Raw genomic sequence first — 16,135 nt, forward strand, 5'->3', positions numbered from 1 at the left:
TTTTAATAGGGTTTTTAGAAAATATCAAGTTGTAGAACTTCCTTATTTATTTTGGATATTAACCAATCATGAGATATATAGTTGGCAAGTAATTTTTTCCATTTTGCATGTTTTCTTTCCACCCTTTTCATTGTTTCCTTTGCTGCACAGACCTTTTCAATTGATGTCATCCCATTTTGTCTATCGTTTCTTTGGTGCCTATGCTTTTGGTGTTAATGCAAGAAGTCATTTTCAAGACCAGTGTTTCAGTCAGCTTTTTGTTATTCTGACCAAAGGACCTGAGAAGAACAATTTTAGAGGAGGGAAAGTTTATTTGGGGCTCAGGGTTTCAGAGATCTCAGTCCATAGAAGGCTGACTCCGTTCCTTGGGTTTGAGGTGAGGCAGTATATCATGATGGAAGGATGTGGCAGAGGAAGGTAGCTCAAGACATCACATCAGGAAGCAGAGAGAGAGAGCTCCCTCACCAAGAACAAAATATATGCCCCAAAGGCAAGCCCCCCCAGTGACCCACCTCCTCTAACTATACCCTACCTGACTACAGTTACCACCAGTTAACCTCATCAATGGATTAATGCACTGATTAGGTTAAGGCTCTCATAACCCATTCATTTCACCTCTGAATGTTCTAGTGTTGTCTCACCATGAGCTTTTAGGGGATACCTCATATATAAACCATAACAACCCTTTGTTTTCTTCCAAGAGTTTTATAATTTTAGGTCTTATGATAAATTCATTCTGAGTTGATTTTTGTGGGTTGGTGTAAGAAAATGGTCCAGGTTTATTATTTTATGTGTGGATATCTAGTTTCTCCAGGAGCAGTTGCTGAGGAGATGATTCCTTCCTTCTTCATTGTATAGTCTTGGCACCCATGTCAAAGATCATTATATACATGTGTGTGTTTCTGGGCCCACTCATCTGTTTCACTGGTCTTTATAGCTGTCATCATTTCAATTCCATACTATTTTGATTACTATAACCTTATTTGATAATATGAAACCAAAAAGACTTTTCAATATATTTTGGCTATTCATGTTCCTTTGTGATTCCACATGGATTTTAGGGCTTTTCTAATCTGTGTAAAAAAATTCCATTATCATTTTAATAATGATTGCATTGAATATGTAGATAGCTTTTGGTAGTATGAACATTTTAACAATGTTAAGTCTTTAGTCCATGAACATTGGATTGTACCATGTTATTTGTACCCTTCAGTAATGTTTTATAGTTTTCAATGTATAGGTCTTAATCTTCTTTGGTTAAGTTCATTTTTAAGTATTTTAATTTTTGATGCTGTTATTAATTGAATTGTTTTCTTAATTTCTTCTTTGAATGATTTGATGATAGTGTATAAAAACCTTTTTTTTTTAATGTTGAGCTTGTATCTTACACCTTTGCCAGGAGAGGTAGCGGTAGTATCTTTAGGGTTTTCTGTTTTTAATGTTATTTTAATTATACAAATATGGGATACAGTGATTATTTGATATGTGTGTACAGTGTGTAATCAAATCAGGGTAGTTAACGTTTTTGTCTCAAATATTTTTAAACATTGTTAATTAATATGTAACAACTGTACTTATTTACAGGGTGCAATGTGAAATTTCAATACATCTAAACAATGTGTACTGATCAAGTAAGGATAATTAAGATTCCATCTCCATATGTTGTTTTGCCTTAAGAACCTTTGAGCTTTTCTATTCTGGCTATTGTGAGCTATAGGCCTTCTACTGTAGTCTAGAACACTCGAACTTATTCTATCTAATTGTGATTTGCTACCTATTTATCACCATTTCTCTATTCTTCCTTCTCTCCATCCTTTACAATCTCTAATAATCACTATATTATGCATTCAAATCTATCATTCAATCTTTTAAAAATATTCACATAAGAGAGAGAACAATCAATATTTGTCTTACTGTGTCTGATTTATTTCACTTAATCTAGTGTCTTTTAGTTCCATACATTTTGCTGCACTGATAGAGTATCATTGGTTTTTCTGGATACATAATATTCCATTGTGGTATGTGTGTTTGTGTGCACACACATGCATATATATATACACACACCACATTTTCTTTATCCATTCATCCATTGATGGGCATTTAGGTTCCTTTTTTATATCTTAGCTATTGTGAATAATGCAGCAATAAACCTGAGCATACAGGTGTTTCTTTGACACACTGATATAATTTCCTTTGGATGCACACACCCTCCCACCCCACCACATACTTACACTCCCAGAAGTGTGATAGCTGGATCATATGGTAGATCCGTTTTTAGGGTTTTCTATATGTAAGATTATGTCAGCTACAAACAGAGATAACTTTACTTCTTTTTTTTTGTTGGATTTTTAAAAATTTTCTTGTGCCTAATTGCTTTCGCTAATATTATTTTGAATAGAAGTGGTAAGAGTGGACATCCTTGTTTTGTGCCAGATCTTAGAGAAAAATCTTTCAATGTTTCGCTATTGAATATAAGGTTGGCTATGGAATTTTCACATATGGGCTTCAATATGCTGAGGTACATTCACTAAATACCTAATTTGTTGACATTCTTTATCACTAAAGGATGTTGAATTTTGTCAAATGATTTTACTGTATCTGCCTTGAACTTGGGATTCTCTCTCTTTAATCTACCTGAGTAACTGACATTACAGTTGTGTGCCCCATGCCTTGGCCTCTCCCATCCTGGTAGGGGCTGCTGAAGTAATTCAGTTGCCGAGGATGTTTTTATCTTTATTTAGTGATATTAGCCTATAGTTTTCTTTTGGTGTTTTTTTTCCCCCTTCGGTAAAAGGATAAAGCAAGTCTCATATTAAGTGAAAGAATTTGAAAGGACTGGAATTAATTCTTCTTTAAATGTTTGAAAGTATTCATCAGCGAAGGCATCAAGTCCTAGGCTTTTTTCTTTGTTGGGAGGTTTTGATTACTGATTCCATCTCATTATAAGGCATAGATCTCTTCATATGTTTTATTTTTTCTTAATTCAGTTTCAGCATCTTTTATTTTTCTAGGAATTTATTTATTTCTAGAATATCCAATTTGTTTACACATATTTCTTCATAGTGTTCTTTATAATCTCTTTTATTTTTGTTGCATCATCAGTTGTAATGTATCACTTTCATTTCTGATTTTGTCTTTTTTTTTCTTTGTTAATCTAGGTAAAGGATTTGCCAATTTCATTGATTTATTTAAATAAAATAACCTTTAGTTTATTGACTTTTGTACTGTTTTTCTATTCTCTGTTTCATTTATTTCTGTTCTAGTTTAGTTTCTTTCTTTTAACTTTGGGCTTCGTTTATTCCTCTTTTTCTAGATCTTTGAGATTTATAAAGTTATGTTGCTTATTTGAGAACTTTATTTTTTTGGTAGGTATTTATTATTACAAACTTGCCCTTGGTACTATTTTGCTACATCCCATAAGTTTTAATATGTTGTGTTTTGTTTTCATTTGTCTCCAGATATTTTCTAATTTCCCCTTTGATTCTTCTTTGGCCCAATGGTTGTTCAAGAATGTGTTGTTTAATTTCCACATATATTGAATTTTCCAGTTTTCCTCCTGCTATTAATTTATAGTTTCATTCCATTGTGGTTGGAAAATGTACTGGTACGCGTTCATTCTTATTAAATTTAAGACTTGTTTTGAGACCTACCATGTGACCCAATGGAGAATGTTTCATATGTATTTGAGAACAGTATGTGTTCTGCTGCTGTTGAGTAGATGGTTCTGTAAATATCTGTTATTTCCATTTGTCTATACTATTGTCTCAGTGCTTTGTTTCCTTATTGAGTTTTTGCTAGGATGTTCTAATCATTGAAAGTGGAATGTTGAAATCTCACAGTAATATTATGTTGCTGTCTATCTCTCCCTTCAATTTAGTCAATATTTGCTTCATAAATTCAGGTGATGTGATGTTGGGTATTATATATTTATAATGATTGTTTCATTCTGATGAATTAATAACATTATTATATCTTTTTTTAAACTAAATATATATATTTCTTTCTCATAAATGTGGCTCCTCTGTTCTCTTTGTTTACTATTCACGTGGGATAGTTTTTCCATTTCCTCACTTACTACATGTTATCCTTGAATCTAAAATGAATTTCTTGAAGACAGGATATTGTTGAATTAATTTCTTTCTTTCTTTTTTTTTTTAGTCTATTGAATCTCTCTATTTTGACTGAGGTGTTCATCCCTTTACATTTAAAGTAATTTATAATAGCTATTATTTTTATACTATATCCTTTATTTATTTATAGACTATAACTGAAAGTGACTTATGTACCACATTTTAACTTTTGCATTATTCTGTATTTATACATTTACCTTTGGTAGCAAGTTTTGTTTTCTTATGCTTTTGAGGTGTTCAATGTGAAGAACTGCCTTTATTTTTCTTGTAAGGCAGGTGTAATGGTGATGTACTCTCTCAACTTTTGTTTACCTGGGAAAATTTGTTTTTTCCTCTTTCAATTTTGAAGAACAATTTTGCTGGCTATAGTATTTTTTGTTGGTGGGTTTTTGTCTATCTATACTTGGAATATATCACCCCATACTCATCTGTCCTTCAAGATTTCTTCTTAGGAATTTGGAGATAGTCTTATGGAAGTTTTCCTTTATATGACAAATCACTATTGTCCTGCTGCTTTATAAATTCTCTGTCTTTGACTAATGATAATTTGATCTTAGGGTGTCTTATTGTGGACCTTTCTGGGTTGCCTTAGCTGGAGTTCTTCTGGATATCTGTTTTCTTACCCAGATTTAGAAAATTTTCAGCGGTTATTGAATCAACAAAACTTGCTGTTTCTTTGTCATTTTCTTTTCCATCTGAGATTCCTATAATGCTGTATTGATTTGCTTAGTGGAATTCCATAAGTCCCTTAATTTAAATTGATTTTTTACCTTTTCTTATCCTTTCTTATTTATATATCTTTGGCTGGATAATTTCAAATATCCTTCCCTTTAGTTTATGGCTTCTTTTTCTTACTTCTTCAACAAGTTGGCTATTGAACCCCTGTAGTGAATTTTTCAGTTCAGTTATATTATTCAGCTTCCACATATCTGCTTGGTTCCTTTTTGTATTTCCATTCTCTTAGTTCATATTCTCATTTTGTTTATGTGTTGTTTTTTTCAAATCATATAACATCCTTATGATGGTCATTTTGAGTTCTTTTCAAGTTATTTACATACTTTCATGTTTTTAGGATTAGTATATGGAGATTTACCCTTTTCCTTTGTGCCATGTTTCTCTCTCTCTCTCTCTCTCTCTCTCTCTCTCTCTCTCTCTCTCTGTGTGTGTGTGTGTGTATTTTAGCTTTGTTTTAGGATCCAAACATTTGCTAGAAACATAACCAGTCTTTATAGATTGGCTTTGTACAGGAGAGGATCCTTATGAAACAGCTAGCTAGACATTCTGAAGGACCTCGAAACCTTTTCTTTTTTAAATGGAATGCAACTTCTGTAAGTCTATTTCTGTTTTCCCTTTCTAACTTTCTGTCTCTCTGTTTCTGTATGTTTTTTTGAGACTGGATCTCATCACGTTGCCCAGGCTAGTCTCAAATTCCTGAACTCAAATGATACTCCCATCTCATCCTCTTAGTAGCTGGTGTTATGGGCATATCCCATTGCACCAGGCTTGTACACACAACTTCTCAATTAGAGAGATCTACTGTTTTCAAAAACTCCTTCCCTTTAGTGTACATCTATGGCCCTGCTTGTTCTCTGGTTCTGTAGTCACAGCTATTCAATTCATCCTTGTTCTCAGCCTTCACTAATCATCCAAATTTTGTTTGCTCCCATCAGTGCCCTTAGGCAAGATAGATATTAGTCCTTCAGGTAGCCCTTCAAAAAAGTCAGAACACCAGCTGCATGCTCTACCCCTTTTCCTTTCTTTTTTGAGTGATGCCTCATACTGTGAACCTTTTTCTAATTACACTGAATTGTGCTATCCACAGCAAGATGCACCCTATTTTCTTTGTTCTTAGTGTCCCTCAGGCACCTAAACTATTCTAGGTCTGTCAGCACTCCAAATAAGACAAGATCAAAAACCAGTTCCTCAGGGAGTCCTCTGAAAAGTAAAAGCATCAGAGGCACACTTCACTCTTCTTCAAGGAAGAAGATGTGCATTCCTGGATCTATTTCATATCCACTTAGAGGATGGTCTGACATGAACAAAGTGAAATTTCTCCTTACCTATCTCATCTCAGCTGGCTGTTCCTGGCTTTGTGCTCACCCAGGTTTCTGCAACATCCTAACTGGATTCTGCAAGTCCTATAAAGGTATTTTGATCTGTAAATCATTGTTAAATTGGTGCTTATTTTGAGTAATATGAGGTGGAACTTGATACTATACCATCTTGCTTATGTAACTTTTCTGTTTCTTCTTCAAGATAACCAGGCATGGGTTTGATAGAACAGACTGAGGAAGGAGAAAAAAACTGTAATTTTCTCTTATTCCCTTATTCCCTGAAAGTTCCCTTCCTTCTGTATCTTCAAGGGTTTCTGACTATCAGTGGTTGGAATTATTGAGTTTCAGGGCCCATATGTTGATTGCATGTGTTGAACTCGGCCATGTGCAGATATAAGTGGTGAAAATGCAGGCTATAGGAAACTGCTTCTGTGTGCTCACTGTTTTGCTTTCTGCTGCCCCACGTTTGGATGATACAGGAAATTTATGTATTTTTTTCAAAGAGGTATATGATATTCCCTTGTGTATTAGGGCCAGAAAACAGAAGACAGGTGTAGTTCTTACTCCAATTAGCCATACAACTTTTAACTTTGAGTAAGCCTCATTTTTTTTTTTTTTCATTCTGTGAAGCAAGAAGACTGGACTAGATGGGCATGTCTCTGTTATTTGTTATCAGAACTCTATGCAAATTACTCCCTTTATTGCTTGTTTATAGTATGTTGCTAATTGGTTAGAGCTTTTCAGTTTTTAAGCCCAGTGTTTTATGGTAAAATGTCCACTTTTCACAAGGATAAAACTGCCATTCTCTCATTGCAAATGAGAAGGATTGAGAGAGAAAGAGGAGGAGTTGGAGAGGGAGCACAGGAAGGATAGAGATAAACACTGCCTGCTTGAGTGAACCTTTGTTCTCCTTCATCCCCAGTAAACTTTGGGGTTTTTCATCTCTTCCATGTTTTTTTACCTTGAGGTGATTTACTTGTACTTTTAATTTCTTTTCCTTTAATCAAAAATTACTTGTGCTTCTTATTGTTATTTTATTGGAGATTGCTCAATAATTTTATCATTTAATTCAAGCTTTATAATACTTACTAAATGTGCATTGGTATATTACCCTACCCTACTTAGTTCAATTTGTAGTTCAATAAAAGTCCTAAGGGGTATGGGTATACTTAGCAGGGACTATGGCCAGGATGATTGGAATTTTTGTGGAGGTGGCAAGTATTTTAGCTCCCATGATTTCATGATGAATTTTTCTAATCCCACTTGAGCCCGATTCCTTTCTTTTCTGCCCCTCCAGCACTAGTATTCATCAATTTCCACCCACTGAGCTGAGAGCAAGGGTGAAACTTGGTAGATAGGCTAGAATTGGATAAAGTATTTCATAAAAACTCATTAATTATTTAGAGAATCTATAGAAAACTTTGTATTCTATTTCTATATTAAAAGAGTCAAATTCTAATCTGAATTTAGAGTAACTTAAATTTTCAGGGATGTGTAAATCCCAAAACATAAATTTTCCCTGATATGAAATATGATGGAGCAATAGTTTTAAATAAGGAAATAACATTTTTTATTATGCATGAAAATTGATGTTTGGATATTCATAGGAAAAGTGAAATGAAAATATACAAATTAGAACATACAAACCTTGCTGTTAGTGTTTATAATTGGATCAAGATGCATCTATAGTAATACCTAGTTAATTAATGCTAAAAGAAAACTTTTTATTATGAACATAGAAGGACATATGAATAGCATAGTCTAAACTCTTTTCTTTCTCTGAAATATTATGTGTAATAACTATAACCTAACTGCACATACTTTTATCTCTCTTAAGTGTGAGTGGAATTACTTGTGAGATAGAATAGTTGTACAACCACTTTAGGAAAGTATTTGGCACTGTTTACTAGGGCGAAGCACACACATACCCTATGAAGCAGCAACTTGACTCCTAAGTACTTTTCTGTGGAAAATTAAGCTCATATGTTCACCAAAAGATGTGTTCCGGAATGTGTGATCAGTTTTAGATTTGTAATAGTCAAACACTGAAAACAACTCAAAGACTTCCCACAGGAAAGTGGATGCATGCATCTTAGGACATTTCATACTACATAGCAACAAAAAAAGAATAAACTACTGAGAAGTATTGCATCATGGATGGTTTTAGACATTGTGCTGAGTAAAGCAAGTCAGATATCCTGGTTTGTTTCCCCCCCCTCCCCCCATGAATCTGAGGCCTGTGGCTGCACAGTATCCCAGCCATCTCTGGAGTCAGCCCAGGTCTGAGTTTGATTCCTTATTTTGCCAACATCACTTTGTTGCAGTGGGAGCTTGGGTGAAGTGACCACGTCAGCAGAAGCACAGGGACATGTGAATAGAGGTGCTTGGATGTCTAGTTAAAACAAAAAACCCACAACCCCTATTTCTTTAAAGCCTAAACAATAGTTTTTGTGTTCAAATTATATATACTGAATGTCCAACAAAAGTTCTGCCAATTCAAATTAAAAATGAAAGAGAAAAGGAGTAAAGAATGAGGTAAGGGAATTTGATAATACTGCTGTCTGGATATGTGTAAAGAAAAGACAAAGCACATTATCTTTTCCCCATAACAGTCAAACAGAAGAAAGGGTAACCTCAAAAGCTGTCATTGTAAAATCATTTTAAAATGAAAAAGGTTGATATCCAAATTGACAAACTCAAACAAGTTATTTTACTATTGTGTTAGCTTTTAAAATTATATTCTACTTAACTATTTTCTAAGCCAAGGATGAATTTCCATTTCTTACATTTTATCTTTTTGTCAATAAAATAACATAATCTATTGTTAGTGAGGTGATGTACAAAAGATTTTTATTTTCTGGTTTGTGCACAAGTTGTACTACAGGCTATTTGGAGCCTATTGTATCCACTGACTTAACACTGAATGGAATGTTATAAAAATCTATGCTTACTATATTGTATTGTTGCTGCTTGTGCATTTGGAAGACACTTCCTCAGATGAGGGACAGTTCAGTCCAAGGCATCATAGATTTCAAGGCACTAGGGTTATTTGCTAGTAAAAGAGGATGAGGTCATTCAATCTGGAATGAGAAAATAAATTGTATGAATCTTGGTCTGCCTTCTTTGATATTTATCTAATATTTAGTAAGTGGATTGCTTTTGGGATAATTTATTTTGCTCTTGCTAGTATTATTTTTGATTGTTCTGTCTGGACTCCAGATATACAGTCTTTGGTTTCTGTGCATGGCAGGATTTTAAATAAAACACATTTCTTATGACTCCAGCAAGACCAGAGTACTTAGATATCACTAAGCTCTGAGATTTAACAGAAAAGCCAGAGTGTAAAATAAATAAGGAAATCTGCTCATCACCTAAGCATTCTGATTCTTAATGGTCTCTGAACTAGTTAGAGTAAGATGAAATTATAACTTTAGTCTATTCAGAATTCATTTGTGAATTTAGACTTGTGTTCCCCACCCCTACCTTGTTTCTTGCTTTAAACTAACTTGGTTTATCTAAGATGTCCTATGTTACAGGTTATCATTATCCCATATAGGCTCGTAAAATCCACTTCACTAGTTTTTATTGTATTATAATGCCTTTCCCATCTTTAATGCTACAGAAGAAGGTGATTATCTCAAGGTAATCACCTTTTGCTCCATATTGCAAACTTAAGCATAGTGTTGTCCATGAAACACTCCATTAAATGTCCCTGTTGCATTTTCGTCTTAATTTTATCCACCTTCTGGGGGAAAAAAGACAACTGAAATATCATTCTTGAATGTCTAAACAATTTCATATTTTCTCATGTTTGTATACTCAGGTAGATTTTGTAATTCTTATATTCTGTAGTGTTTTTCCCTTGATATTTCTTTTCTTGTGGGAAAAGTTCATGAGTAACCAGTTTTTACTGCTTTTGCTTTTATAGAATCTGTCTGTCCAACACGAATTCCTGTGGCAGCTCGCGATGAGAAGGGTTTTGATATTCTTTTAGGTTTAGGTGTAAAGAAAAAGGTTAAGAAAAGAATTCAGCTCTCACCAACAAAGATAAAAGGATATGAAATAACATCAAAAGTTGATCTATCAGAATTTACAAGGTAAACATTATATGTTAATACAACTTAAAAATTGTATACACACACGCTATACACACACACACACACATATACATACACACTGTGTGTGTGTATATATATATTTGCAGAGGTGCTGAGAATTCTTTAAACTGATGCATGTTCTTTTCTTTCTAGCAATGTTTTCCCAGAAGGTCTTCCTCCATCCTATGTATTTGTTTCTACTCAGAGATTTAAAGTCAAGAAAGTGTGGGATTTATGGAGAATATTAACCATTGATGGAAAACCACAAATAGCAGTTACCTTAAATGGTGTGGACAAAACATTATCATTTACAACAACCAGTGTAATTAATGGCTCACAAGTGGCCACCTTCACTGACCCTCAAGTTAAGGTAAAGAGCCCAGGTGTGATTATGGTGTTCATAATCATGAGGAAACATCATTAGGATTGTGTGTGTTGGGTAAGGATTGTAGTTTTAACATGGGTAAAAGATGTTGACTTCATATTTTAAAATTTTGTTATTTATGAAACACCACCAAAGAGGAAGGAAATTTGTTTCTAAATCAGTATGAGGACAAAGAGTGGGGGAAAATTAGCATATTTCATATTCCTATTACTGGGTGTCAAGAACATTTAAAGATAATAACCATCCAGTGAAGAAGCTATCACTGCCATTTTGTAGACAAAAACAAACACAAACACAAAACAAAAACCAAAAACAACAACAACAACAACAAAAAGCAATGTTCAAGGTTAAGTGTGCCCTCAAAGAAAAACAGCTACTTTGTGGTTTAGATATGCACTCCTGTGAGACAGTGCAATAAGGTTCAGAGATGAAAATGATCAGATTATGAGAGTTTTAACCCAATCAGTGGATTAGTCCACTGACATTGATTAGCTGAGTAGAAACTGTAGGCAGTTAAGGTGTACTGGAAGAAGTAGGTCACTGGGGGCATGCCTTTAAGGTTTATTTTTTCTTCATGGTACGTGAAGCTCTCTCTCTGCTTCCTGATTGCCTTGTTCTGAGCTGTTTCCCTTGGCTGTACCCTTCTGCCATGATGTTCTGCCTCACCTTGGGACCAGAGATATGGGGTCAGCCATCTGTGGACTGAAACCTATGAAATCATGAGCCCCAAAATAAACTTTCCCTCCTTTACATTGTTCTTGTCAGGTCTTTGGTCACAGTGATGAAAATGATGACTAAAACAACTAATCAAGAATTGAATTTAAATATGGTCAATTTCAAAGTCCATGTTGGACTGTTTTATATTGACATGTCCTATGAGTTGATGAGTATAGAATTTATTTAAATCAGGAGTACATTTTATTTCACCCAAAGGAATATATATTTAATAAATGAAAAATGTTTATTTTCTAAGTCATGTGTTCATAATACAGATGCAATGATAAAAACAATTAAGTTTTGCTCATTATTATAATTATGATAGCCTAAAGGTATATTATGCAATTTAGGAAATGTACTTGGTTACATATGAATATTTTACATTTGGACAATTTTTTTCATTCAATTACTATATTAAATTTAAAATTGTGGTCTGCTATCCTTATTAAAACCAAGGTGATAGATTCTTTATAAAAAAAACCAAACACCTAATAATCTGTCTATCCAACACAAATTCCTGTGGAGGAATTTAAGGAGGTTTTTTATAATGGAATATTCAAATAACTTGTATTAAATTGAAGTATAAAGCACAAAATATGGGAAAATCATGGTAAATGACATGGTTTGGGGATTGGATCTTGGAAAATATATAGGATTTTCGATGGGGAGAGATGTAAGAGAACATTGAGACAATGGTTTGGCATTGACTAGCCAAATGCAGTTTTTATTTAGAGAATGGCATGTTTTGAGTATAAAATGCATGAATGAAAAGGCTAGCAAGGTATGAGCCCAATTTGTGAGGATCCTGGAAAGCCATACAATTTGGTTTGGATTTTATTCAGTGAACAACAGGGTTTCATGCAAAGATCTTGATCATAGGTGTATCATGATCAAAGCAATCCTTCTTATTTGTTCCCCAAACAGTGGTTTCAGCTTTATCCTGCAATTATGTCAGATACTTGGAATAAAGAAATGGATAATATGGAGCTTCTCCTCTAACAAAACTTTACTGAGAGAAATTAATTATAGTGGAGATATGCAGGGTGGCTTGGAGAGGGAAAAGTCAGAAATATGTTAGAAAACAAAGCAAGATAACCACAAGCCTGAATTATGGCAGTAAGAATGAAAATAGAGAGGTGAATTTGAGTAACTTTTAAGAGAAATAGTTGATATAATTGTATCTGGTGAGTTTTTACAATTCAGAGAAAGAAACTTATGTTTTAGAAAAGGGGAGTATTATCATGCAAGGGAAATATTTGGGAGTGGAAGGAAGTTTGGGGGACAGTTCATTTTGTAACACACTCCATTAAACTGGTTGTGAGATACCCTTGCAAGATTATTCTACTGAGTATTAGAATTTTGGGACCTATGTGTAGGAGAGAGGTCCACGCTATTGATGTAGATATTGGAGTTACTACATAGAAATAATGTTTGGCTTGTAGGTATGGATGAGGTAGTCAGAGGGCAGAATGAAAGATGTCAAGGACAGATCTGTGAGGGATGCTCTCTTTATAGGGCAGGTTGAGGAAGAAGAACCCTCAAAGTGATAAAGAATGAACAACAGAAGAGAATGAAATGAAGATGGCCAAGATTCTTTCAGTTATGGAAATTGTGTGAGAATATCGAGAGAATTGGACTGTGGGATGAGGAATGAGAGGAGCCATTTGGATTCAGAGATCAAGATCTCATTAGTGACTAGGAGGGAGTTGTTTTAGTAAATTGTTTGGCAAAACTACATTGGTATATGTAAGAGGAACTCAGGTAGGGATTAACAGAAGAGTTGGTGGATAGCATATGGGGTCCAGCTTAGAGCAGGGTGAATTAGTATATAACACAGAAAATCAGCATGATTCAGATTTTCTTAACAATGGTTCTAAGTAGGAAGACAGTGAAAGATAGTTAAGGGTTTTATTTGTGAATCTTTCATATTTTCTTCTCATAGACATTATTTGATGAAGGCTGGCATCAAATTCGTCTCTTAGTAACAGAGCAAGATGTAACTCTGTTTATTGATGATCAACAAATTGACAATAAGCCCTTACATCCAGCTTTAGGGATCTTCATCAGTGGGCAAACCCAAATTGGAAAATACTCTGGGAAAGAAGAAACTGTTCAGGTAGTAGAATAATGATTTATTTTTTACATTGGATAAAATCAAATTTCTGCTGTCCTCTCTCTCGTAGTATTTACTAAATCAACCTTATTAGGCTTAATCGTGAATTCTCTTTAAATTTTAATTGAAATATGGTCAGTTCATGGGTGAAATTTTGTAATCTTATGTGTGTATTCGAATGCAAAATTTGACTTTATCTATTTTATAAAAAAAATCTTAGAAAAATAATCCCCTGGGCAGAGGGTAGAATTCTAGGAAACATTAATTTCATATTTCCCAGGAGAATCAGTTCAAATAATGGATATGGAATGGGGGATATGTTTAGAGCTGTAAGTGAGAACTATAAAAATTTCTTTGCAGCTGTGAAGATAAAATTAGATTAATGCATGTCAGAGTCCTTCACAAACAAAACTATTGCTTAAAAATAAAGTGATTGTGTTTTGTGCAGTTCATACTTTTAAAAGTTTTATTTTTACTTTTATGACAGCTATTTAGAGTCTGTGTTTGGGTTAATAGTTTGTAGTTAAAAAACATTTCTGGGAAAATCTTTAATTGGTAAGAGTATTTCCCTCCCGCTTTGTTTCTGTTACAGGAAGACTCTGTCATTTTCAAATGTGTGGTTACTCACACGGTCACTATGTATTAATGCTTTAAGTCAAATTGTAGTAAATATTTACACAGTAACTGGTGCATTCCATCCCAGTAACTAAGTCTCTAAACCCAGAATGGCCTCTGGAGGTTACCCCCATATGATCTGGAATGTTGTAGAGATTTAGGGTAAATACAAAAAAACCTGGGAAAGGTTTTATGTACCTTAGGAAATGCTTTCTAGACTAGCTCTCAATACAGGGATATTAAAAAAGCTTCACTGGGTTCCTGAAGAAAATCAGATTTGTTCTTGGTGCTTAGGGTGCATCACATCTTTATAATATATGTTGGGTATTCAACCTCTGTGTTTTTATTGTTTTAGCTAAATGCTGGGATCTAAACCTTATCAAATGACCAACCATAGCAGCAGTTTCTACATATTTGAGTTGCTTTTATAAAACAGTTAGCTCATGCCTCAACTTTAACTATACTGTATTTATATTCCTAGTTTGATGTCCAAAAGTTGCGAATCTACTGTGACCCAGAGCAGAACAACCGCGAGACAGCATGTGAGATTCCTGGATTTGTAAGTGAGATGGGTTATTTTTTTTCTCCCAAGTGTTGCTTTAGTACTTTCAAAACAATAAATGAAAAGTAGATAATGCCCAAGACTTATTTAATATGTAGAGTTAATCTTTATTATCAAAGTTAAATAGAGCGATACATAGTTTGAAGTTCATAACTGAAATAAATTATGTCACTGTGCAAGTATGAATGAAAGCACCAGTAAGTGATTTCTCCCCACATCACTTTTTGCTGTGATTATTCCAGTGCTCAGATGAAGCAGGAATACACCTGCTCCAAAGACTTAGATTGCTTCGTATAAATATCAGTATGTAAAGAACATTTTTCTACTTAATTAAACATAAGACAAAACATTCCAAACTATATATTTCTGATGAGTAGGAAATAAATTTCCTGTTCACTGTTCACTAGCACATTTTCTGAACTTAAAATGAATGATTTTATTTTTGTTGTTGCTACCTCAGTAAGGTTTTCTTATGGTTCTAGAATTTAAGGGAATTTCCTATTTATTTAGTCATTTTTATTAATGGGATAGAAAGGAAAATGATTATAAGCTAAAATTTTATAGTGTATGACTATGTGTGTGTGTGTGTGTGTGTGTGTGTGTGTGTGTGTGTGTGTGTAATCCATCCCTTTTTGCCCTAAGCAAAAAATTGTGAATTATTTTAATGGAAAAACATACAATGCTGGACAACTTTTTGACAATGTGGATTCTCAGTGAGGTTTGGACTGTCCATGATTCTTTTAATTTGCATAGTTGTGCTATCATCATTTATTTCTCTAACAAACCATGTAATGAGACCACATGTAAAGAAGAGTTGAGAACATCGAGCAGCACATTTAAAGAATCTGTAATAAAATCAAATATGGAACTTTTGAGAAATGACTCATTCTTAGGTTTTCTAGATTGTTAATCATTTAAATACTATGGTTTTATTTTTAGATACTTATAAATTGGAATATAAATCTCTCCTAAAATATTTGAAGTCATGGCATTTGAGAGTTTATTGTATGTACTGATCTAATTTGTTACTGTTTGGAAAGATTATATTAACCTATTTAAAATTGTGTGATACTCAGCAATAAGTTGAGAAGCTCTTCTACAGTAAAATGAATAAAATTTTAATGGAAGCAGTTATCTTTGGCTTCTTTTTTCTGTGTTTTAAATAATTTCCAAATAGTTCAGTACAGCTTCTGAATATCACCTTAAGGTATTTTTGTTCTTGCATGGTCATTATATCAAGAAGCTTCAGTGCTTTGATTTTTGCCTTCCACTCTTCGCCTATATTTTCTTTTATCTTTTATAGATGTAGCAGAAATCTGTGTAGATAAGTACATTTTAGGATAGGTGTAAGCAAATGTTTTATTTCTAGATTTGACACTTTGTATTGGGACAACAAACTACTTGTAAATGACAAAGATAATTTAGAAATATAATTAAAAACCTATTTTAAAACACATGTGTT

General features: G+C 33.7%; 1 protein-coding gene across 1 annotated transcript in view; it reads left to right on the forward strand.

The window, feature by feature from the left end:
• Window positions 1-16,135, forward strand: part of Col21a1 (collagen type XXI alpha 1 chain) — a 169,689-nt gene that overhangs the window by 63,885 nt on the left and 89,669 nt on the right. Inside the window, exons 5-8 of the mRNA XM_027938296.2 lie at window positions 10,113-10,281; window positions 10,435-10,651; window positions 13,326-13,499; window positions 14,593-14,670. Coding sequence (XP_027794097.1) covers window positions 10,113-10,281; window positions 10,435-10,651; window positions 13,326-13,499; window positions 14,593-14,670 — 638 coding nt within the window. The remainder of the gene's footprint in view (window positions 1-10,112; window positions 10,282-10,434; window positions 10,652-13,325; window positions 13,500-14,592; window positions 14,671-16,135) is intronic.

Source organism: Marmota flaviventris, chromosome 6 (genome assembly GCF_047511675.1).
Source record: "Marmota flaviventris isolate mMarFla1 chromosome 6, mMarFla1.hap1, whole genome shotgun sequence".
NCBI lineage: Eukaryota > Metazoa > Chordata > Mammalia > Rodentia > Sciuridae > Marmota > Marmota flaviventris.